The 23,588-nt window shown below is 35.6% G+C and overlaps 2 protein-coding genes across 7 annotated transcripts; one reads left to right on the top strand and one right to left on the bottom strand.

The window, feature by feature from the left end:
- Positions 1-2,093: 2,093 nt before the first annotated feature.
- On the top strand, positions 2,094-17,094 carry Syt1 (synaptotagmin 1). Of its 6 annotated transcripts, none has more exons than XM_071709133.1 (10): positions 2,094-2,583; positions 7,350-7,473; positions 7,659-7,778; positions 8,178-8,323; positions 8,411-8,503; positions 8,625-8,819; positions 9,055-9,231; positions 9,467-9,718; positions 9,995-10,220; positions 10,499-17,094. In XM_071709133.1, the coding sequence occupies exons 2-9, from the start codon at positions 7,353-7,355 to the stop codon at positions 10,187-10,189; spliced, it is 1,299 nt and encodes a 432-aa protein (XP_071565234.1). In that variant the 5' UTR covers positions 2,094-2,583; positions 7,350-7,352; the 3' UTR covers positions 10,190-10,220; positions 10,499-17,094. The 6 variants fall into 6 exon arrangements, with proteins under 6 accessions (XP_071565234.1, XP_071565233.1, XP_071565229.1 ...); XM_071709132.1 differs by having other exon boundaries at positions 2,095-2,583; positions 8,405-8,503; positions 13,991-17,094; XM_071709128.1 differs by having other exon boundaries at positions 2,096-2,583; positions 8,405-8,503.
- Positions 17,095-17,454: 360 nt separating this feature from the next.
- On the bottom strand, positions 17,455-22,506 carry LOC139774130 (pancreatic lipase-related protein 2). Its single transcript, XM_071709134.1, has 7 exons — positions 22,291-22,506; positions 20,529-20,640; positions 20,048-20,196; positions 19,379-19,633; positions 18,790-18,981; positions 18,447-18,615; positions 17,455-18,191 (listed from the first exon to the last, which is right to left on the bottom strand). The coding sequence occupies exons 1-7, from the start codon at positions 22,463-22,465 to the stop codon at positions 18,077-18,079; spliced, it is 1,167 nt and encodes a 388-aa protein (XP_071565235.1). The 5' UTR covers positions 22,466-22,506; the 3' UTR covers positions 17,455-18,076.
- Positions 22,507-23,588: the final 1,082 nt, after the last annotated feature.

The following is a 23,588-nucleotide window of genomic DNA, read 5'->3' as shown; positions in this document are numbered from 1 at the left end:
TAAATATATAATAAAATATTAGTTTAACTTGTATTATTGATTAAAAAAAGATGATTTAAAAAAGGTTGATTTAAAAAAGATGGATTTTAGCAGTATGAAAATGTCTTGGAATTATTATATATATATATTTTAATCAACACAATTTGTTTTTATATTGCTTTGAAAAGGAAGATTATATATTTGTATAATTATTGATTGGTTAATGGTACAAGTACTTAAAATACACGTCTCTTGCGGAATTCACGAAAATCGATAAATTATAGAAGAGTATAATTGGCAAGAAAGTTGTGCTATTTAACATTTCAAAATGGAGCAGGTCTCTGATATAAAATACAAATATTTATAATTAATGTAGAATAAGATCGCAGAGTTAACACGTGTCATTGACATATTTTTTATGATGACTTTACGTGAGCTACACGTGTGTGAATTTTTGATCTGTCTATAGACAAATATAACATACGGCCGGTACTCTTCAACTCGTTGCTATTTCAGGCGAAGAGGCTTACATAGATGTTACGAAACTTTATATAGCAGTTGTCTGCCTAGTTGTGTGTGTGTGTATTTGAGAAAGAGAATGGAATAATGTTACGAATCGATTTATTCTCTCCAATCAGAATGTCTCATCTCTCGGAAAGAATCGTCGCCTCTTCGTTCGCGAGTTCTAGATTATATTCGCGTTTGCTTGCGGTCGATAACTCCGCATATCGTTGTCAAAATTGCTATTTCGAGAATTTGATACGATGTATGATACATTTTTAACGACAAAATGGCGTTCTCTTTCGGGTAGGAGTAATGGATTTTGAGCAGTAGAAATCACCATCTTTTATCAGACGTATTGAAATACAATTAAGACACATTTATGCGAGTATTAAAATTTTCATGTGTGTTTTGTATAATAAGATAGTCTGTTTAATTAAGATTAATTTTGCCTTGATAAGAAGAGAAAAATATTATAAAATAATGTTCTATTAATTATATTTCTTTGTTTCGTAAACGTGAAAGGTATGGGTCACTATATAAATCCAGGGTACGCTGCAGAAATAGTTAACGAGATTGTAGATCATTGTAGATCACATTAAGCTGTTTGAGCTCAATTTCCGCAATTATTTTCTCCAAGCTCTTTTCTTTTGCATTACTATTCTTAGCGTCGAAAATATGTGGAAGGATTATTTGGCTTGAGCGTGTCTTTATAGAGAGATATATGGTAAATATACCGAAAGATTTCTGTTACGATAAATCGATTTGGGCATGCGCTCCATCGCACCGGGACGCATCACGTCTCGCGTGTTTTATGGAAGCGTGACTCTGACTACGTTTCTTTCTGTTTTGGCAACAAACTCGGTACATCCTACACCCTCCACCATCCTCATCAAAAAAGAAGACCGAGTTGTTGCATATACGATATAATTATACTACGTTCCCGTATGCCATATGCCGTATACGATTTGATTCTTATAGAAATTCAAAAGAGATGACAGAGCTATCAAGTATGTATCCTCGGATTCGATACAATACAATAATTTATCATAATTAATACAGCCAATTAAATTACAATTAAAAATAAATAGCTCTATATATATATATATATACCGGAAATTTTGTGTCGTTGCACATACTACACGCTCGGGTGAAGAACCGTCCAAAAGATAATCAGTGCTTATATTGCCATATTGGTCTCCATCTCTCGTGGACATTCGGATGCTCTTTGCCCTTTTCTAATACATTGTCGTATCAATAAGAAACTAATAAACCAATCTTTGATTAAAAGATCGTCGGTAGACTGACGTCACTAACCGACAAGTATTATCGTCATTGTCGGAATAGCGATAATATTTAAGAAGAAAAAAAGAAAGCTGCTTCACGTCAAACGTCCGCGCGTGCTGATGACGTCGTCGGTGCTCGCCCCTTGTTACCATCGTCGTCGTCGTCGTCGTCGTCGTCGTCGTCGTCGTCAAGGGTTGGAAGCCAGGTTCAGGGGTGCGGGCGCGAGGGGTAACGAGGGTACGACGCAGAGCGTCGGCTCCGAGCGGCGCGGCGCCGGAAAACGTAACGTGTTTTATCGATTTACGTCGGCGGCCATACTCGCATTCGCCAGCACCGGTCAGGCGCACTCGACTCTTCGTCCTACTGTCGTCGTCGTCATCGTGGTCATCGTCGTCGTCGTCGTCGTCGTCGTCGACGAGAGACCGTCGTGGTGCACGGCAGATAAGGATTTTCGCCCTTTCGATCTTTCGTTTGTCGGCCATCGTCGCGCGGACGACGCAGCGCGATGCGTCTGTAATACGATCGAGAGCACGAGAGATATAAATCCGGCCCGCAAAATTGTAAAATCCGTAAACGTATCCGTTGTTCGATATACGCGATACGCGATACGCGATACGCGATACGCGATACGCGCGAGTCCGCAAGTAGTTACAGGCCGAGTCGAGGCCTCCGTCGCCGCCCGCGTCGCCGTCGCCGTCGCCGTCGACGTCGCCGCCGCCGCCGAGTAACGCCCAGGGGAGGAAGCAGCTCGAGGAGAGAAGAGAGTGATAAAGAGGGAGAGAGGGTGTGTGTAGAGCCGACGACAGCTTCCGTGTCGTGAGTACCATTCCGGATCAACGAAACTTCTTTCCGCGTTTGGCCATCTTACCGGGATCCCTCATGGCGGATGTAAAATTAGAAATCGATTACCCTTCGCGCGGATATAATCGGTAACCACCCCCGCGGCCCTGGTCGGCTCGGCAAACTCCGTGTATAAATCGGTGTCTTTAATCGTTATCACCTTCAATTGCATGGTTTATCTTTCGTTCAACGAGATTCTACGCCGAGGATCATACTGATTTCAGCAGTAAATTCCAGGGGAGGATAAATATCTTCGTCAAGGTGAAATAATCGTTTCCCGTCCCTGCCCCTGCCCCTTTCAGGAATGCTACTCGCTGATCAATCTAGGTCCCTTCACTCCCTTCTTCTTTCACGTCGTCGCTCTCTTGGATTCCGCGGCTTTCTTCCTTATTAGTCGCAGGATATGCGTTTCCATATGTAACGATCCAAGGATTAAACAAATTACGATGAATTAGATAAATTACAGCAAATTATGAATCGTCGTAAACTCTCTTAATCTGGAGAAAAAAGATATACGAAGGTTGCAGTAAATGTGGTAATAAATTGCAGATGGAGGAATTTATTTTAATATAGTAGAACACTCGAAATTATTTAGATTTAAAAATTTAGAAATTTTTACCTCAATTATTAATTATTGTTAATGTTTGTAATAATAGCGTGCAGCCAATAAGAATGTGATAATGTGAAAAATAAATACATCTGCGAAATTCTGTGGCATATGTAAGCCAAGAAATAAGATGAAATGTCTAAAAATTGACAGTGTAGTCTATAAATTTATTTTAGTGTATTTCAAGGTTAAAATGTATACATATAAAAAGAAACTGTGCTTTTGCCACCTATAATATATCATGAAATTCCGATCCATAATAATATTGTTCGCAATATTCGCAGAAAGCACTATTGAGCATCGAAACTTTGACATTCAATTGTCGTTTTAGTTTATATATATATTAAGTATCACACACACACACACACATAGTTTTCTCTGTCGAGACTGTGCGAGAATCATGATTTTTAAAAACTCAGAATGCGGGTAAATCAGAGGACATGAATAAATGAGCTTTTTGAATGCTTTTTGAAAAGTCCGCGCTGCAGAGATCTGTACAATTATTTTAATAGATTGATCAGTGCAGAGTTTTAAAAATCGGAATGTATTAGCGCGCTATATTATTCTTCATATTAGAGGTGGAACGTTCGTTTTTCCCTCCCTCTTTCGCAACTTATAACATTTTTGCTTATACTGTATTGGGGATGTTCATTTATAGAGAGCACGTTGGATACTTGAAGAACGATTGTAGTAAAATTATCTTTGAGAAGGATGTAGACCAACTTATGTATAGTCGAATGACCGTAATTTCGATGAGAAAAGATATACTCTTAGCATTCCGTTCTTTTATTACACATTTTTGATATCTCTGAAATCTGATGTTGATCCCCTCTTAGGAGAAGCACGTGAACTCAATATTCGCTTTTTATTCGACCCCTTTTTCAAGATATTAATTATTTCTCTTGCTGTATGCTGCGCTTGCTTTTTATTCCAAGTAGCTCATATAATTGTATTAATAATATTACCTTTTTTTAGATATTAATATATAAAATATATCATGAACCGGAAGGAAAATGACGTGTTCGTGACACATTTATCGCTGTTTCTTAGTTATTTATAAAATTACAATTTTTATACAAGTATCTCGCAAAAAACGACGCAACGATTTTTTGTTAATAAAAATAAAAATGTTATCGAAAATAAGAAATATATTATTATTTAATTACGTTTATAACATATTGAGTGTTGCAAAGAGAGCATCTAAGCATTCTCAACTAGTACTCACTCATTGTCAGTTGTACATCTTTGAAAAAATATTGAATTCATGAAATCTATCCTCTTCTTTAAATTTCTATCATATAATTCGAAAGTGCTCAAGTAATGCACTTTAGAATTCATTGACATTTTCGTTATGATTGTAAATTGCACTTATATTATACATGTGCATGTATACTCGCTACTCGCGGTAGTTTGAGAGATGACATTTTACCGTTTTAATATATGTTTGTATTTTTCCAACGTTTTAAACGCCTGTCGAGCCAAGTGTCATTGACAAGTGTCATTTCAGTAACTTACGGAAAACATCTGTTGACGTTGGCACGTGAAGAGATCCAAAAGGAGAAAGTGTATCGCGTAAGAGTTTACCCTCAATCGAATCGGTTATTTCGGGAAGGTAATGTGCGTGACATTAAATGAATCGATATAAACTTTCTAAACTCTTATTACGTCGTATAGAAGAAAAAAGTTGCCATACCTTATCCCTTATTGCAACGCGAGTAAAACTTGTTATATCTTTTTACTTTTATTATTGATTTTATCAATAACAAAATATAATGCAATATCTCGAAATGAAATATCATTCTATATATAATTGGGAAATATATATAATATAACTTTACATATTATACTAATATAATATGTCTTCATGCATCATATTGGTTTTCAATATGTGTTACTTTGTCGGACTTTAATTTTATTAGGGCCATCATTGTGAGTGATCGTTGCGAACGATATCACTCAGCCAGCTGTCTATTTATCAGTACCAAGTTGTATTGATTTGCTCTTTAAATGCGCTCGATTACGCACACGCGCGCATCTACGGATTGAGTCGTTTAGGCATGTTCAGAAATTTCAATTAATGTATAGCCTAATCACATGAAATTTGAATAAATTTTAATCGTACCTGACGATAGGCTGATACGAATTTATAAACGGGATACGAGAGAATTTTTGATTATTATTTTTCTCACTTTTTTTTTTATCAAAGGGCAGATTATATTGGAGAAAGCTGTCCAAACTCACTATTTAAAAGAGTTTCTTTGTACTAAAAAAAGAGAGAGGGAAAAAATACTTTCTAGATGCAAAGCGAAAGACACGCTATTGATAACAATAAATTTTTCCAGGGATGGTAAAATTTATATTTAGTTGGATGGATTTTAACTACGAAATAAATAGCGGAAGTATTTTATACTTTTTGCAGGTTTTGAGCGCGAGCATGCAATAAATTAATTCTTCACGCTTGAAATAATTTTTAATACCGTTACAAAGCATTTTTTCGCCTGGCAAAAAACGATAGTGCGAATTTTTGTGCGATAATTTAAATTCTGCATAATAATTTATGTCTTATGAAATGTAAATAAAATTTTCCGAGATAGTAAATAAAGGAACGATTAGAAAGCATTGAGCGTAAATTTATAATAAAAAATTTTAATGTCCCTTAAAATAATTATAGTCCAATGACGGTTTCTTTCACTAATAAAAATATTATAAAAAAACATTTAATCAAATATTAATCTTTTGAAGAATTTTCCGTAAAGAAAAGTTGATGAACAAAAAAATAAAAAAATAAATAATTCGTCTCTTTTAATTTTAATAAGAAGAAAAACCTCTTAAGAAAAAGCTACACAGACGCGAGTCATACAATATATATTCATATATCTTATATATGTTGGAAGAAAAAATGATACGGAAAAAAGTTAAATGGCTTAATGATATTTAATAAATGCAGAGCAATATTTTTCTTCGCATAAATTAATTTATCGCATAATTCGGCGTGTAAAAAATTAAGTAATCGAAAAGTTAATATTTTATAAGACTTCAAATGTGTATTTTACTTTATATTTTACTCTGACAATCTGATTCGAGTTTCCCTTCAGTTTCGTTTCCTTTACTTTTTAACTTGTGACTCTTTATACGAAATCTTGGAATTTAAATTTCTCCCTCTCATCGTAACTTCCTATTTCATCTCCCTTTATTTCTTTCGCCCGTCGTTCAGTTATGGATTGGTGCGGACGAACTCCCACGCGCTGCTCGATAATACATCGCCATGCGCGCGGTAATGCATCGCTTTTATACCACGCTTGTCCCCTTTCAGTCCTCTCTGGCTCTCTCGGCAACCTTTTCGTAGAGACATTGTTTTTCTGTCGACGCACGTCGACGAGAGACGACGCGACGCGACGAGACGAGGCGCTTAAGCGCTTCTCATAGTCAGATGTTCTGTCCGGTCGTTGTCGTGGCTTTATCAGAATTCAGAAGCATTTACGCGTGATAATTCAAGAGAAATTTCTCCCCCGAGTAAAAAGGAATCACATAAGGTTTCTGGGTTTCACTCGCTTTAAATAATTTCCTCTTTGAAAAAGTCTCGTCGTGTTAAAACGTTATTGTAAAGGGCTGCGGTTACCCTTTATGAATGGCTACTGTTTACACCGCAATGCTATTTTTTACTTTCCATGCGATAAATGGAAAGTATAGTGCAGGCGTCTGTGACGCGTGTCGCGCACAAATATATAGCGCTATATTCTCCTCAACACTCTTGAACACTCTCGTCGTGTTCAAAGCCAAGTTTTTCAGATACGCATGCGGCTTCAACTACCGTGCGCGGAAATGCTGACTCGTATAGTAGATTACGAAATCTCGAGCAGCGTCCGCTGTTGGTTGTTCGCGTGTCATATGCTCCATGCATCGTTGGTGCTTCATTAGATCTTCATATCGCTCATTAACTCAATCTGTCACTTACCTGGGACAGATAAGATTGAATTGTCTCAATCTCAACATTGCTTCAATATTATTAAATTATTGAGATGGTGGAATTGTTATTGCAGGAAGAATCGCCTGAATATTTACTATGTAAAACGTAGAACAAAATAAGCCTGCCTTGCGGAGTATATGGATTTATAGTAATGTCTTTTTCATGCAGAAAATGTACGTCAAAAGAGACATAAATGACGCTAAACAGCCTGTAAACGACGGAACGGCACCGTACATTGATGCAACCACGTCGGACGCAGCCAATTACGATAGAACAGAAGTTTACGATAAAAGTGAGTATTACCGTAATCTTTTACTCCCTTTTCTTTTTTAAGAATAATGATCAGTAAATTTTAGCCCCAAGTTTTACCACGTCGCAAATTTAAAGTTTAATTGTTAGCACGTTAGATGCTTAGCTTCTTAATGTTTGTAACTTTTTTCCACCGAGTATTAGTTTAAGCTTGTTATTTGTTTCTAGCAACGGAACCGAATATAAAAACCACAGAAAAGAACACTTTGAAGGATTTGCAGGACCTCGAAGATAAATTAGTAGCAAAAACAGGAATACCGTCATGGGGTCTTGTTGCTATTTTAATAGGTAATAAAGCATACGTCTTTTTTCGAAAAGGCGACTTTTAATTGCAATCAATCAACAACAATCAATGTTTATTATATAGTTTATTTATATAGATATAGACGGAATAAAGCTTATTTTTTTTGTTAAATATATAACGTTAAATAACAACTAAAATAATTTATTTTTAATTTAATCACTAACTGTATTCTAAAGAAAAGACGGATGAAATGACGAAGGGACATTTAATCTTGTGTATTTGTAATATACTCGAGTAAATAAAGTGTGTTTTGTATTTTCAAACGAATTAATCTATATACATATAACATAATATTATAATATACCTACAATTATGTGTACGTAAAATTTATGCTGAAATTTGATTACAATGTGTATATATTTTTATATTTTATTCCTATATAGGAGTAGGCATAATTGTTCTCGGAATCTGCTTTTGCTGTATACGAAGATGTTGTCGCAAACGACGCTCCAAAGATGGCAAGAAGGGATTAAAGGGCGCGGTGGACCTAAAGTCCGTGCAACTTTTGGGGAGCACGTACAAGGACAAGGTATGTATTCAGTGTGCCGTGACTTGATGTAGATATTAGAAACACCCTCTACACTCGTGGAATCCACTTCGATATGCGAAGGTCCAGCCGGATATGGAAGAATTGACGGACAATGCCGAAGAACCGGACGAAGCTGAGAGTAAGCAAAGCGAAGTTAAGCTTGGAAAACTACAGTATAAGGTATAAACTGCTTCTTAATTATCTTAAATTAAATTATCTTTCATCCATACTTGCTACGTAGAAAATGAAATAAGTGAGCCATCTGCTCAAGTTAAAATTTATTAAAATGAATTGATTTCAGCTCGAATACGACTTTAATTCGAACAGCTTCGCCGTAACAGTAATACAAGCGGAAGAACTGCCGGCATTGGATATGGGTGGCACGTCAGATCCATATGTAAAAGTGTATTTATTACCGGATAAAAAGAAAAAATTCGAGACAAAAGTTCACAGAAAGACGTTGAATCCAGTCTTCAACGAAACTTTTACGTTTAAGGTCAGTTAAGAATTTCAATGTTTCGAATCTAATATACTTAATATACTTAATAGATCTAATTAATTTTACATATATATTTATAGTTTTATGCTATACATATATAATTTTAACGTGGAATACAATCTTTAGAAAACATTTCAAATTCTTTTTAATTTATTCGTATCTCTAATTTAAATGTGAAAATTGTTATATATAATAATTTGTTTTTAATACTTTTATTAATATATTTGTACAGAGTGTTCCTTATGCCGATGCTATGAATAAAACTCTGGTCTTCGCCATCTTCGACTTTGATAGATTTTCGAAACACGATCAGATCGGTGAAGTAAAGGTGCCACTCTGTCAAATAGATCTAGCGCAAACGATTGAGGAATGGAGGGAACTACAGAGTGTCGAAGGTGAAGGTGGACAGGTGAGTCAATCGAATGACTAATTGTAAGACAATATACATATCAATATAATGCAATATATGTGACACACATATAAAAATAGGATACTATGTGTGTGTGTGTGTGTGTGTATTGATGAATTAATTTTTCTTTTTGCTAAAATAAAAGAAATGCCTAGCTATAGCAATAATTAGCAATTACAAAATGGATATATTGCACATTAAAAATACATTAAACAGGAATTTTTGTTGTTTACAGGATAATAAACTGGGTGATATATGTTTTTCGTTGAGATACGTACCGACGGCCGGAAAGCTTACGGTAGTTATTCTGGAAGCTAAGAATCTGAAGAAGATGGATGTCGGTGGCCTCTCAGATCCTTACGTCAAGATCGCGTTGATGCAGAATGGAAAGAGATTGAAGAAGAAGAAAACATCGATCAAGAAGTGCACTCTTAATCCGTATTACAACGAATCATTCACTTTCGAGGTACCCTTCGAACAGATACAGGTACGTGACAAAATATATTTTATTATAATTCAATTATTAAAATTTCAGTAATTAAATAACAACTAATTATGTAATTTAACAACTGATATATGTATATAAAATTTTATTTACTTATTATAATGTAAGAAAATTACTTTAGCATTATGTTAGCGTTATTTTTGTAATAGTTGAAGGGTCAGGTGTGCAGTAACAGTAACAATAACAATAACAACAGTAATAATAATAAGTTATGCTCTTAACATTTTAATAATCGCAATATTTTTTGTGATCTGTCAGAAAGTGCAACTCGTCGTCACCGTAGTAGATTACGATCGCATTGGCACATCAGAACCGATCGGGAAGGTGGTCTTGGGATACAACGCGAGTGGAACGGAATTGAGACATTGGTCCGACATGTTGGCATCCCCCAGGCGCCCGATCGCTCAATGGCATACGCTAAAGGACCCTGAAGATGGAGATAAGAAAGATTAAGAACGTTGACTTTCCAATTAAGATATATACGGTCAGTATTAATGGAGCTAATTATACATAAGAAATGTTTCAAAACAATTTCACTTTTAAAAACAAATTTTCTGAATAATGCAAGATAATTTTACTTTAAGATTTTATAACAAATAAATAGATTCCGAAATTAAATTTAAGATGCGAAGTTATTAAGATTCCGAGATACTTTTCATAATCAACGCGACTTACTTCTTATCTTGTCTTGTCTTGTCTTGCCTACTCGACTCTAAAAAGTTTTATAATAAAAATTCTTTGAAAGCGGTCCTCTCTTTACAGGATAATTGATCGAGGGAAAAGGGAACGGAGAAGAGTAAAAGAGATTGAGAGGGGTTGTAGAGAAACGAGAGGGGAGAAAAAGAAAGAAAAATCTATAGGGAAAGATAAAACAAATCCATATTTAATAGATATTAATAATCTATGATAAACGATAAAAATACCAACCATATGAAGGATTTAACATTAAAATAATATGTTCCCACATGGAGAGTGTAGTGTCTTGTATATATACATATATATCTAATATACTTCTCTCTGTAGATGTAACTCTGAATGATTTCAAGTAACGCGTCCTTTTTGAGATATCAATCGAGCAAAGAAAACATTTGAGATTTGCAAAAAAATATCGACGCTTCAAGGAAATATTTACATCATGTTATCTCTTAGATAGGCTTCCATCTTGATTCGTTCGTTTGGTGTCACAAGTTTCCGTAATATACTTTCTAAAGACAGACATCGTTCACGTTATGAAGAAGTATATATATGATATATATAGTTGTGTCGTCCGTAAAAATAGCGGCATAATCTTCTTCCGAGGGAAGAAACATATATATAGCGACGATAGTGAGAACGTTCACAGTTGTGTTGTCTATATGCGAAATGATAATAATGAATGGTTATGTATCATCCGGATTCGCAAAAAATCTCGAAATGTGGATTACAATCTGCAAATTGAAGGGCTCAGTAAAAAGGTAAAAAAAAAGACAAAATTACAAAGTTGAAAAATTTCAGGTACTATTTCAAGCACTATTCGCAAAGGCGAAAAATATTATAGCTCGGAATAAGCTATAATTAAATCAATATATAAAATTGTTTTTTTTTTCCATTTTTAGAGACATTTTGGGCTTTTGTAGAAAAATAATTTTATATACGTACATATATATAATTTACGTATTGTCTTGTATTTTTGTCTCTCGCGCCTATTTTTGCTTAAAATTTTTCTTTTACCGAGTCTTTTAATGAAACATTGACGCGGACCGTCGCCGTCGTTCATATAATTTCTTCTCGCGATTAATTCATCGTTTCACTTTGGATTGCTTCGAAAAGAATCGAAATCGCGTCGTACACCGAACTCTCCCGTGCACTCGAAAGGTCAAAGCGCGGCTTGGTGCACATGCATAAACGTCGCTTTAGAGACGATGGACATTTCCGTATTGATCTCCGTGTGCAACAGCGCGCGGTGCGCGGTGCATTTTCGTGCAACGCGCGGAGCAATGCTTTAATCTGCGATGTACCTTCGTGCACTATAGTTAGGCACTTGGATTATGCACCATTTGTACGGAAAACTCACGATTAAGATGAAACAAATAACGTGACCACGTCAGGAGAATTATCGTTCGATTTAAGTATATCAGACACTGATTCGAAGCACTTACAATTAGATCCAGTTACTCGCGGAAATGACTTCCTACAATTAAATAAAAAGACACGATTTTGTAATTTGACGATATTTTACACGTAGTAAGAAGTACGCGTAAAGTAATATATATGAACAAAAAGTTAATGAATTTATTATATGAAACTATATATAATTTATATTCCGTTATATTGTCTTTATTATGACTTTATGTATTAAATTGCGTTATATAAAAAAGTTATATTATCCGTTATTATTTTATTTGCGTCTATTATAATTATATTTTGTTACGTAAAACATTTTCAAAAATGTAAATGTGTGATGTGATTTTGATAGACTCACAATCAGATGTTGAACGCAGACGCATAAGATAATTTGTTGGGGAAGTTTTCGTCTGACAGAACATGTTGATTGTGACATTTTACTAGTCTTATTCGGTTTATGTATGTACAAACGCGGTACGCTTTAATCAATGAATGATCATATTCGAAGAAAACCATGCTGTCCGAAGAAATCGCATATCGCGCTCGACGCGATACAATCGCGCGTTAGCTTTTTACGTGTAACTATGCAATTTTCTAATCGTTGTCACCCATTATACGCATACATACATATGTATACGTAATATACATGATATCGTGACTTATATCTGCTGTGTTATCGTTTTTAGTCGCATAAATCGCAAACGGGCCTATTCATATTGCAGACTTGCGTTAAATAATCCGCTAACAGTGTCGTCTAATTAAAATAGCAAACAAAATTTATACCAATATTATTGGATGCTTCCAAGGAGATTCTGTGTGGAAAAACCCGATTGATATAAAAGACAAAAAGAGAGAACGGGAAAGGAATATACAAATATAATAGTAAGCGTTGAGTTTGATGTAGTACAGCAAAATACTAATAGCTCTTAATATTCTAATTTTTTTATATGCAATCCTTTTGTCGATAAAAATAAAGTTTGCTTGATTCCAAAATAAATTTGCAAGTCGCGAAAAACTTTATATGCAAATTTTTGCGATCAGTTGAAATAATTGATTTTGAAAGAAGGGCTGTACATGGTGCAAGATCTCTCAAGTTTGAACTGTGCATTTATTTGTAAATATAATCACTTTTTCAGAAATTATAAGTTCATTGGTTGATCGTCGCTTCTATTAAATTACACATGATTGGTGCAAGTTTAGTTTTAATTTTTAAAACCAGGAGAGAAGTTATATATGCGATATCTTTAGTGGTATGATATAATATAAGAGCATACTATAGCGTCCAGTTGATGATATACTTAGGATGATCAGAAATCCTAGACTTTAAGGACATGTTCTTTTCTTAAATTTGTATAAAACTTATAAAAAAAGTAAGATTATGAAGCAAATATTAATTTTGTTGAAAAATATGTATACATACATATATGACCGCGCATAATAAGAGGATGTGGTCATTCTAGGTACAACACTATGGACGCTTTACACACTCATCGCGTCTCTTAATAATATATAATAATAACGATAAAAATAATAACGATAAATAATAATAATCACAATAATGTTAATGATAACCGAGGACAGCGAGAATGAACTATTTGGCGATATATATCTATTGATTTTAGCTTTGTATCGTAGCGTTTACTTGGTGTATATAAGATTATAATTGCGCGTTATACATCTATTATCGTTACAACATGAAGATTAAAGTAATTTATCGTAGAATGAAGTTCTCTTTTGGCGGGGAATGGATGGAGGGATACGCTGCTAAAGCCATTCTTTTTTCCTATGTCTCCCGATGTTACGAAGTTAATCCGTTGATGTATCGACCTGTATAATATCTTCTTTTAACGCAAAACTGAGTGAAAACCCAAATTTACCACCGTCGTTATCCACTTCCGGAAAATGACAGAAGCGTAACGTTAAGATTTGAAGATATTGATTTTAAGACATTTTTGTGTTTAATTGGTTTGGAATTTTTTAAATGCTATACATATATCTTCAACTCTAATAAATTATTTTGGAAACTTCGCTACCCTTTTTCATTACTTAACAGTTAAAAATTTAATTAATGTAATAAATATAAAGTATATTTTGCAATTAACTGCATATATTTGTGACAATTCAATATACATTTTGCATTCTTATCGTTAGGCCGATGTCCATTCGAAGTGGAAGATCGAGAAGATAAAAGCTGAAATTGCACGTGCGGAATGAGACAGACGCTCGCGCTGATATTTGTCATTCGTCGAATAAATAAAATTCCACTTTGCAAATCGTGAAGTGATCGCTGGAGATAATCGCTGGGATCAGAAGTCTTCTCCGCAATTGGGTCGATGGTAGAAGACCGATCATCAGAAAACGACAACGCATAGCATTTATCACCGTAAATCTTATCGTCAAGCGGTTAGAGTGTTAAATTAACGGGGTGTAAAGGCGTCTTTTATTCTCGTCAAACGTGTCGCACAGGCCTTGGAAGAAGTTTTCGCTCCTCAGAGTTTTCATCTTATGATCGTGAATCGCGACTCGTCGTCGATCTTCGTACGATACGACCACGAGATCGCGATCCATGCGATTGTAAATCCCGTATTCGTGCGATAAACCAATATCGTGTGTGTTACCGGATTTCGTTCTATCGTTTATTCAGGACCAATTATCGTTAACGATAATGTATCGGTATAGTATATGCAAGAAGCACCATTATTACGCAGCAACATTGTACTTAAGACACTTTTACGGGAATTCATGGATCAATATATTGTTTAAAAAATCGCGAGAATGGCGTTGACCATCAGAGGTAACTGCGATACTGTTTTATTTTACTAATTAGTGCAAAATAATTTGTTATTAAAATAGAATAGAATGTTATATTAAGATAGAAAAGTGACAAAAAAATTAAAAAAGAATTGTTGAAATTATTCTTTAATTAAAAACCAGATATTATCTAAATTTTATTTCAAATAAATTAAATGCTTTCGTCCAATTTAACTCCGATTTGTTTTAGTTCATTTATTTTTCAAGGAAAAACAGTGCTTATCTATTTTCATAAATGTGAAACATATAAGAAGCTGGGCACTTCTTACCATTTCGCATCAGAACTTTCGGAGCGTGTGAACGTTAGTTTGTTTGCGATTTTACATCGGAAGTACTGAGCGTTTATTATTATGTAAGTATGTAACGGTTTAATGCCTTTCCGTCACTTTCAAAGTAATTTCTTCGCTTACGAAACTACCGCCATTGACGGCGTCAACGAAACAGCGACCCCGTCGACGCCATTGCTCGCGAGTTGAAAATTTAGCTAGAAATAGATCTCTCTTCTTTTTGGCTGTGCTTTTTCATATTTAAAGAAAAATAGATATGTTGCTAAGAAAAAGAGAGAGAGAGAGAGGAAGAGAGAGAGGGGGAGAGAGAGCGCAAGAGAGAAAGAATAAGGGCAATAGAAAGTGCAGCCGAAAGGAATGGATCTGATGTAAGGGAAACCACGTACGTCCTATATGAACAATGTCACTCACTGTATTGACATCGTCATTAATATCGATTATTACCATTTACCATTTACGAGTAACTTATTTAACTAGAGGTGGTAAAAAGTATAACGCGATGAAATAATAGGAGATAAACAACATGCACTGTGTAGTGTAATAGTCATAGATCGTGCTGATCTTAGGATCATGTTGGGCGAAACACGCGATTCGTCAGGAAATCACGATCGATCCATTCATTCCAGCAGATTCGTAGAGGAAAAAGAAAGAATATGCACGAGACCATCAGAGATCAGAATAGCAGAAAAAATATATTGCAACTAATATACATATAATCGATAAAGATCCCACAAACATCCCCCTAAAAAAAGAAAAAATATATCAATCGTTTGAAATCAACAATTCTGAGGTATCAATACTTCTATCATTGATCGTTTGAGTTGATTTCAACGGGAAGATCATCAGGAAACGCGAGGGTGTTTCCGTTGTGCGGAAATAATTGCGATTCTGCGAATGTTTTGAGTGTATTATGAGCGAAAGAGGGGAGAGAGAGAGAGAGAGAGAGAGAGACAGATCTCCGTTTAAATAATTGATATGCATTAGTGTTAAATCCGTTCATGCACATATATGCCGATTGTCAGGCAACAGCACGTAGCACGCACGAAAATAAAAGGATGTAAATAAAAGCGGAACACGTGAAAAGAGCATTTGTAAAACTGTAGTTTAGTCTGATAATGAATATAACGTCCTCGAGATGCGACTGGCGAGTTTATTGAAAGCGATGTGTTATTACCTCTATTTTCGTTCCACACGCGAAAATAGTCAAACGATGATTCGACAGTGATCTAATATGTTTTGTAACAAATCACGAGCCTTACTGATAAAACTACTTTCTCTTGCTGTCAGCTAAAAAATGTCAAGGGCGACGCAGCAATGTACGATTTTATTGCCAGTGCAGTCAGTTAGTCAGTCAAAATGTCAGTTTAATAGGCAAAAAAGTTTGAAAAAAGAGTATAATGCATGTGTTTACCAAATCTTGATTTGCCATTTATAATGTTTCGATCTTCCCATGAGATCTTCTTCTTTATAAATATTTCGATTATTCCTCAACAACTTGATACCGTCGATCGTTTTCTTTTAATGTTTAAGTACAATATTATCGAGCAACTAATTACGTTATTCATTATACATTGTAGTCGATTATTGTGTCGATTATGTTGTCATCTGTGAAAAAAAGATTCTTGCACTGAGATTAAATTTCGAAAGAGATTAGTATTGTCCACTTTTACGGTTTACATTATCGCGTTTTTCACCGTACGATATATGTATGTACTTTGTTTCTAGCTCACGTGAAATCTTCGAGACGATGCTCGACGGACGCCACGCGCCGCTCGTCGAACCTCAAGATTGGGGTCGCGGTGATGATATTTAAAAAATCCGGATGCATCTTTGCTTATGTTCGTATGACTTGTACTTATGTGCGGAGATTGACGTCGCGAGCATCGTGATCGGAGAAAGATCATATCTCTAGTTCTAGAGAATATACATGCGGATAATATAACTCGCGATGATTCCACCTTCAGAAAAAGAGAAAAGAAAAATCGAGGCCGCGGAGGATCGCCTTCGACTTGAAACGAAGATGTATCAACTTGTAATCATTCCATTGCATATTATACATACTATTTAAGGTTTAGTGCGACAGTATATTGTAAATCTATAGAAGTTATTACTATACCGTAATAATTATTATGTAATAAATATTGTTGTTAACATAAACAGTCTTTATGTTGTTATAAGTGTACCTATATGAGGAAATTTGTTGAAATAGAATGGTGAATAGAGGTTGAGAGAGGGCTAAATGAAACACAAATATGGTCTAGCAATGTTTGTATTGCAAAGATCTGTTCACAAGACAAAAACAATTTTGTGTTCCTGTGAATAATAGGTTTAAATTAATTATATTACAGATTACAAAAATTAATTATATATATATATATGTTACATATTACATATTAATAATGATACATTATACAGCTATCATAAAAGATTCGATTAGATTGCACTACTAGAGTAACTTTATACCGAAGGAGTAAAAGAGGATTTTGGAACTACACGACGTCGAATAAATTAGTCATATGTTTTGTGAAACATATTACTTCAGCGTTATGCAATAACATTATAAATTTTAATAAGAGAGATTGAAAAAAAATCGTGTCTCTTTCGAAATAAATCTGTTACGCAAAATTATCCTATTTGATGCAATTCAACCCCGTTTTATGGTGTTCAGTGACGTGACTCGTGACTTATTGGATTGAATCAGAATATGGTCGAGTGATTAAAATGAGAAAACCTCGTCTTGTAAACATGTGGCTTTAAATAAATAATATGTAAAAAACCTGCGGTAAGAACGGGAGTGAAAGTGTTACGTGTCGAGCACGCGAGACTTTAACTGTACCAGTTAATCGGCCGTCAATCGGATGTCAATGAACGGTACGAGACATATATGTATATAATTTCTGCTCTTCACAACTATCAATCGCGCGCAACTTACAATTAGCAAAATATTTTATTCAAAAAGAAGCGGAAGAGAAAGAAAATAGACGAGATCTAATGATTAAAATGTACAAAGTCGTAAATGGTATAACGATATAAAAACAAAAGTCTTTTAGCGATGTAATGTACTTATATAGCTTAAAACGACTGATTCATGTAAATACATGTTATTCTATAATTATATTAATCAGTTGTTTCAATAAGCTTAATACTGGCGGGAGGACGATCGCCTCTGACTTGTCCGACGCTGGCTTTTTGCGGGCAGTCCTCGGGCGTACGGTGTGTGTGCGTTTGTTGACAGATAAAAGATGCCGCGTGCTCTGTTAATTTTTCACATACACGCATCAACATTCCTCTCGACTTTGATAAAGTTAAACGTTATAGATATTTGATATGTAATCTCAACGCGTGTTATTTTTTTCATTTTAAAATTAAAATTGGTTACATCGATTGATTGAGAATGAGAGAAGTGCACTTAAAACATGTTACATGCGCAATTTCGTAGGCGGAATAACATTCTATCGTCTATCCCTATATCCTAATATTCTTAATTCTAATATATGGAATTCACTTACGTATGAGGTGTATCCTCCCCCATCAGGATGTACTCTTCTCTCTTGGGGTTGCACCATCCGATCAGGTAAGAGAATAGATTTGCGCAAGGAGCCGCCCAAAATCCCTTCTTTGTCGTGATTGATTCTATGTAGTACGGCGTCACTTTTGTGTGATCGCACGAGAGCGTTTCTACAGAGGAAATTTTCAGTTTACCGTCGCGTCGGAAGAAAAAATTTATCAACGCTTATATGTATATAGGTACGCGCGCACGGTATGACATGAAAGCAAAATATCTTTAGCTGCAATATTGCATTTTGCCATTGCATCTTGCCCCTGCGACCAATTCTCACGATCGTTACTTACGGAGTATAGAAGAAGTGGCGCACCCGGGCTGACTCGAGCCACCGTTTACGTAGAAATCCGCGTGGCCGTTGGGCCCCCATTGCCCCAAAATGCCGGCGCCTGTATGAATCACATCCACAAAATGGGCATCTGTCTCGTCTAAATCCATTGAGCGATTGCCGTTCATGTAGAAAAATATCGTCGGATCGAGGCCTGTATGCGCGAACACAGGAACGCAAATTATTCGCGATTAATGTCCGATTCTATGATGAATTATTAACCCTCAAGACGTAACACCGTAAAAGGTATTCAATACCTTGCTAGGAGATAAATAATTTCGAATCTTGTAATTTAATAAGTATGTTCTTCTTTTTTATTTTGTCTTAATGTCACACTCTTTGCATTGTTTTAGAAATAAAACAACACAAAAACATTTGTTGAGTAAACAATATAATATATAAAAAAATTATTATATAATAGTAAAATAGATAATAGTCTGTTCTATTAGATTGATATTGTATCGTTATTACTATACTTAACGACAAAAAGCTCGTGTTACGTCTGGACGGTTAAATTGCGAGACGGCGATCGGCTGCATACGAGCAATTACCCGTAATTCTCCCGAGTTTGTCATTGGGCAAGTAATTTGCGATGAGTCCACCGATATGCGCACCTACGCTGTATCCGAGCACGTGGATGTTCTCCGCCCTCGTGCCCCGTGGGTGATCTCTCAAGTAATTCACCAGCTGAGCGATGCATTTGGAGCAAAAGTCCGGGCCCCATGAGATCTGCGTGAGACAGGGCTCGCGTACCAACGAACCGTAATCCACGATTATAATATTGTAATCGCCTCGCGTGAAATACGCTGAAATTGAACGTGGTTAAGCCAAATATGGCTAGTTTGGCTGAATGAGAATGAGACCGTATTCTCTAGTGCGATCTCTTTAACTTTATAACGTCTCTAATTTTATATCTATAATACGTAAGCCTATCGATCTCTGTCTTTTAACTTGTATCTAACTTGTATCAATTTATTTATTCACAATTTTAATAATCTATGCAAATTTATATTTGTATAAAAGTAAAATTCAGATTTTTAATTTTGATTTATTTTTTGGAAGCTAACGTTTGAACTTTAATGTTCGATAAAATTATCTTTTTGATAGATATCATTAATAAATAAAATTAATTTTTTGTTATATAACACATACACACTCACGAATTTAAGATGTAGCATACAATTCAAATATACAAAAATGTAGGAGACCGTTAATCTTACCATTTCGTAAATCTGTACTAGGTGCTAAGTTTCGTCCACCGCCAAAGCCGTGAATGATAATCTTGGTCGGATGCGTTTTATTAAACTTGGATTTCCAAAGAGAATTAAAGTCACGGACATCTAATAGCAAAGGATTTTTTTGCGTTTCTCTGAAAATTACGATAGACAGGAAATATATACTTTGAGAGTGACTTTTTTCGTCTTAAGTCATTTACGCTACGTAAATATAGTATAGATGATAGTGAGAGCATTTGAGACGATACTATAGATGCCGGAGAAAGGTGAGCCTCGAAAGGAGGTCACTTTCAGTACAAGATAAAATGATCGTGATCTTGAAATTGAAAGTTGCACCGTTGAGATTGCTTCCTTTTAACAATCCGCATTTTCGGAATGCAAACGCTTGACGCGAAACATTAGTTGATGCAAAACTCATTGACGTTATTATTAAAATAATGTTGCGAAATCGATAGAGCGGACGTACCTAGTGTACAGATAAAACTCTATCTGCGGATGCGGACAAGTGTAAGGCGGCTTGGCGCAGGATGTGCTGTTAAAAAGGTCCCTGAGAGTTTTGTTTTGAGCCGTCGCATAGTCTGAAAATGTAAACGATTCGTTTGCTTTACTTCTCTCTTTCTTACGTTAACTACCCCGTTAACCGTTAGTTAGTCGTTCAGCCGTGTAACGATTACGTGTCTCGTGAACTACAAAGTACAAGTTATTGGACCGTTATGCGAAATTGGGTGAAGGTCGATGTTTCTTGTTAGTTTATCGCCGATGCTATAAATAAATTATTATGTTGGAGATGCAAGGTGACGTATAATAGGTATCGCTCGCGCTTTTCTTCATCCTTGGTTAGCAACCTTTGTTCTTACATGCTAACTCATCGAGTCGAGTAACATCAATGTCAGTGTGCCAACGTAATTATGAGATAAAAATTACACGCCTCAGATTCGTATCGCATGCAATTATTACGGAACAAAATATGATTATTGATATACACGATAACACCTTGTGGCAAGATAATTCAACGAGGAACTCTGCTCGGTTTGTAGATTGTAATCGCATTAGTGAGTAAAGTAGTTCAATAAAAGTAAAGATTACTGCGTGAATGAATATTATAGTTCGATTCTCGAAGAAAGTTAGATTATAAAAGCGGAACTCTCCGACATTACTTTTTTTTTATTTTTTTTTAAACAACTTATGAGCAAGACGTCTCTTTTACAAGAGAAAGTGTCCGTGTGTGTCAAGATAATATCTTCCAGATATATGTATTGTGTATATCAGGCATTGAAAAACTAATAAATATTAAATTAAAATTAATAATACATATATGTATATAAAAATATTTGAATATAAATAAAGAGATAAAAATAAGAAGGAAAGGAATGAGAGCGCGTAAAGTTCGTATCTAGAAGAAATGTAGGAAAGATTTTCCTTATTACACTCGTTAGCTTTGTGTGCACCTGTTAATGTGACTAGTCATGTTTTAATTGATTATCGCTTTCGAGAAGGATTCTATTGAGAAGGTATCTATTGTTTTCATGCGACAGTTGATCGCGTGTTGACAATGTTGACATGTGATCGGCGGGCCACTTTATGTATAATATTTGACTTATCTCGCGGAGATATTTCCATGCTTGTATTTATTCTCTATTCTCTAATAAAATATTAAAGTCAAAGATACAAAGAAAAGAGACATTATTTAAATAACAAACCCATATTTTCCTACAGAAATTAGGCATTATTCATTTAGGCACGCATAGATATAGATGAACCAGCGATAAGATTCTTTTGTAAAAGAATTCGTAGTAAGGACAAGAAGTATTTTATTCCTTACTAATATGACAATATGATAAACGATGTCCTACTAAAATTAAAAATTCATTTCTTTGACTTACCAGTTACCACATGCGTTGATTTTGTAGAAATATACAAGGCAGGCAAGAATATAAGGGGTAGCGAAAGCGAGCAAAAAGTAACTTTTATTTTAAGACGTTTTATCTACCGTTCCTTGCAAATCGAACGATGATCGTCGATACATCGATCGCGCGCCGGCAAACACGCACGAGCCACGCGGCGACAACACACGCACTCGCGAATCGAATGTTTCTACGGGAGGAAATGCTTAAGTAGTTGAAGGTCGAAGGAAGAAATCGAGAGCCGAGAGAGCCGAGAGCGGAGGCCGGAGATGCGGCACACGGCCGATGCCATGTCGATTGTCGAATCTCATTTTCAGTACTTACGGTACTGTAGCAGGGCGCAGAACACAAGGAAAGCGAGGTATCTCACGACACTGACCGCCATCTCCTGCGGTGATCCCGTGGTTTGTGATATAACATCCAGGCTTACGCGGCGCGCGAAAAATCCGCTCGGATGTGATTCCCGTCGTGTGCGTACGATTGCAAAACGCAAAGTCATCGGGGGATATATACCGCCTGCGAGGGGGAATTTAGAAAGTAACGAAGAGTGTGTACCTTTGGCGGCGCTTACGCTTCTTCGCGCGGTCGCTTCTCTCCCGCTTTACGGCGCGGCCGCGGCGTCGCCGCGTCGCGTCGCGTCGCGTCGCGTCGCGGCCGTGCTTTCGTAGGTACGCGATATGTGTGATATGTGACATGCAAAGCTGATCGAGTACGCTCGCGCGCTCGCGCTCGGCTGCTCGTACGGTGCACGCGAGCGATCCGCATCCGGGCTTTTAACCACTGCACATGCACATGCGGTACACACGTGCGTACCGCATACGTTTTTAATTTTTCCGATATTTAATTTCTATTCTATAATACCTATATGTGTATGTCAGATTTTTATACATACGTATAATAAATAATTAATTTATCTAGTTAAAAATTAAAATAATGATAAATGAATACTTGTAAATCGAAATATTTAATCTTTTTATTTAATATTTATATAAATTTTCTATTTGCAACCATTCATTATTTCTTTTTATACTATACTTCTGTTCGGAATTGATTTGAGAAGCTGCTTTCGAAAAAAGAAAATTATTATTTTAAAAATATGGTTTTTTAAATATTTATAAGGTACGTCATGGCGGGGGAGAGGGAGAAATCTTATTGTATTTTTAAAAGCTGAAGTATAATCCTACTAGAGAAATGTCGCGTTTACGTTTACATATAATATTCAGTGTTTCAAATGTTTATGGACATAGTTAGGAAATCATAAAAGTATCTTTCCGCGTGCGTAATAAATTAATCCCACGAGATACAATTAGAGAGTTAATTCTCATGTATGTATCTCACGGAAATGCTTTTTGCATAACTAAATGATATGTTGCTATAAACAATGCTTTATGCAATTTGAGAAATCACTTAGAAGCGTCAGTTTAACGATTCCCGTGTGCGCGACCCGAATTACCGCTGTGCTTATAAAAAATTGAGAAACATCTATCGAATTATGCTCTTAGGAAGCCACGTTTGCTATATTGTACAATATACAATATATTTACATAATGCCTCAGGGTAATTTTCAAGGAATATTATCGACGATACCGGTATTGTACACACGCACCACGCACAACGCACCA

This window comes from Temnothorax nylanderi, unplaced genomic scaffold, assembly GCF_030848795.1.
Source record: "Temnothorax nylanderi isolate EJ_2023f unplaced genomic scaffold, tnyl_v1.0 TNYL_tig0074_pilon, whole genome shotgun sequence".
NCBI lineage: Eukaryota > Metazoa > Arthropoda > Insecta > Hymenoptera > Formicidae > Temnothorax > Temnothorax nylanderi.
Note: the sequence above shows the minus strand (reverse complement) of the source record. Positions and strands in the feature narration are given on the sequence as shown.

Excerpts from the sequence above, each read along its gene's own strand:
- Syt1 (XM_071709132.1), top strand. The coding sequence starts at position 7,353 with ATGTACGTCAAAAGAGACATAAATGACGCTAAACAGCCTGTAAACGAC. Across the intron at positions 7,474-7,658 it reads AACAGAAGTTTACGATAAAA|CAACGGAACCGAATATAAAA; the intron begins GTGAGTATTACC and ends ATTTGTTTCTAG. Across the intron at positions 9,719-9,994 it reads TACCCTTCGAACAGATACAG|AAAGTGCAACTCGTCGTCAC; the intron begins GTACGTGACAAA and ends GTGATCTGTCAG.
- LOC139774130 (XM_071709134.1), bottom strand. The coding sequence starts at position 22,465 with ATGACTTTGCGTTTTGCAATCGTACGCACACGACGGGAATCACATCCG. Across the intron at positions 18,982-19,378 it reads CAAACTCGGGAGAATTACGG|GCCTCGATCCGACGATATTT; the intron begins GTAATTGCTCGT and ends TCGCGCATACAG. Across the intron at positions 18,616-18,789 it reads CGCCACTTCTTCTATACTCC|AAACGCTCTCGTGCGATCAC; the intron begins GTAAGTAACGAT and ends TTTCCTCTGTAG.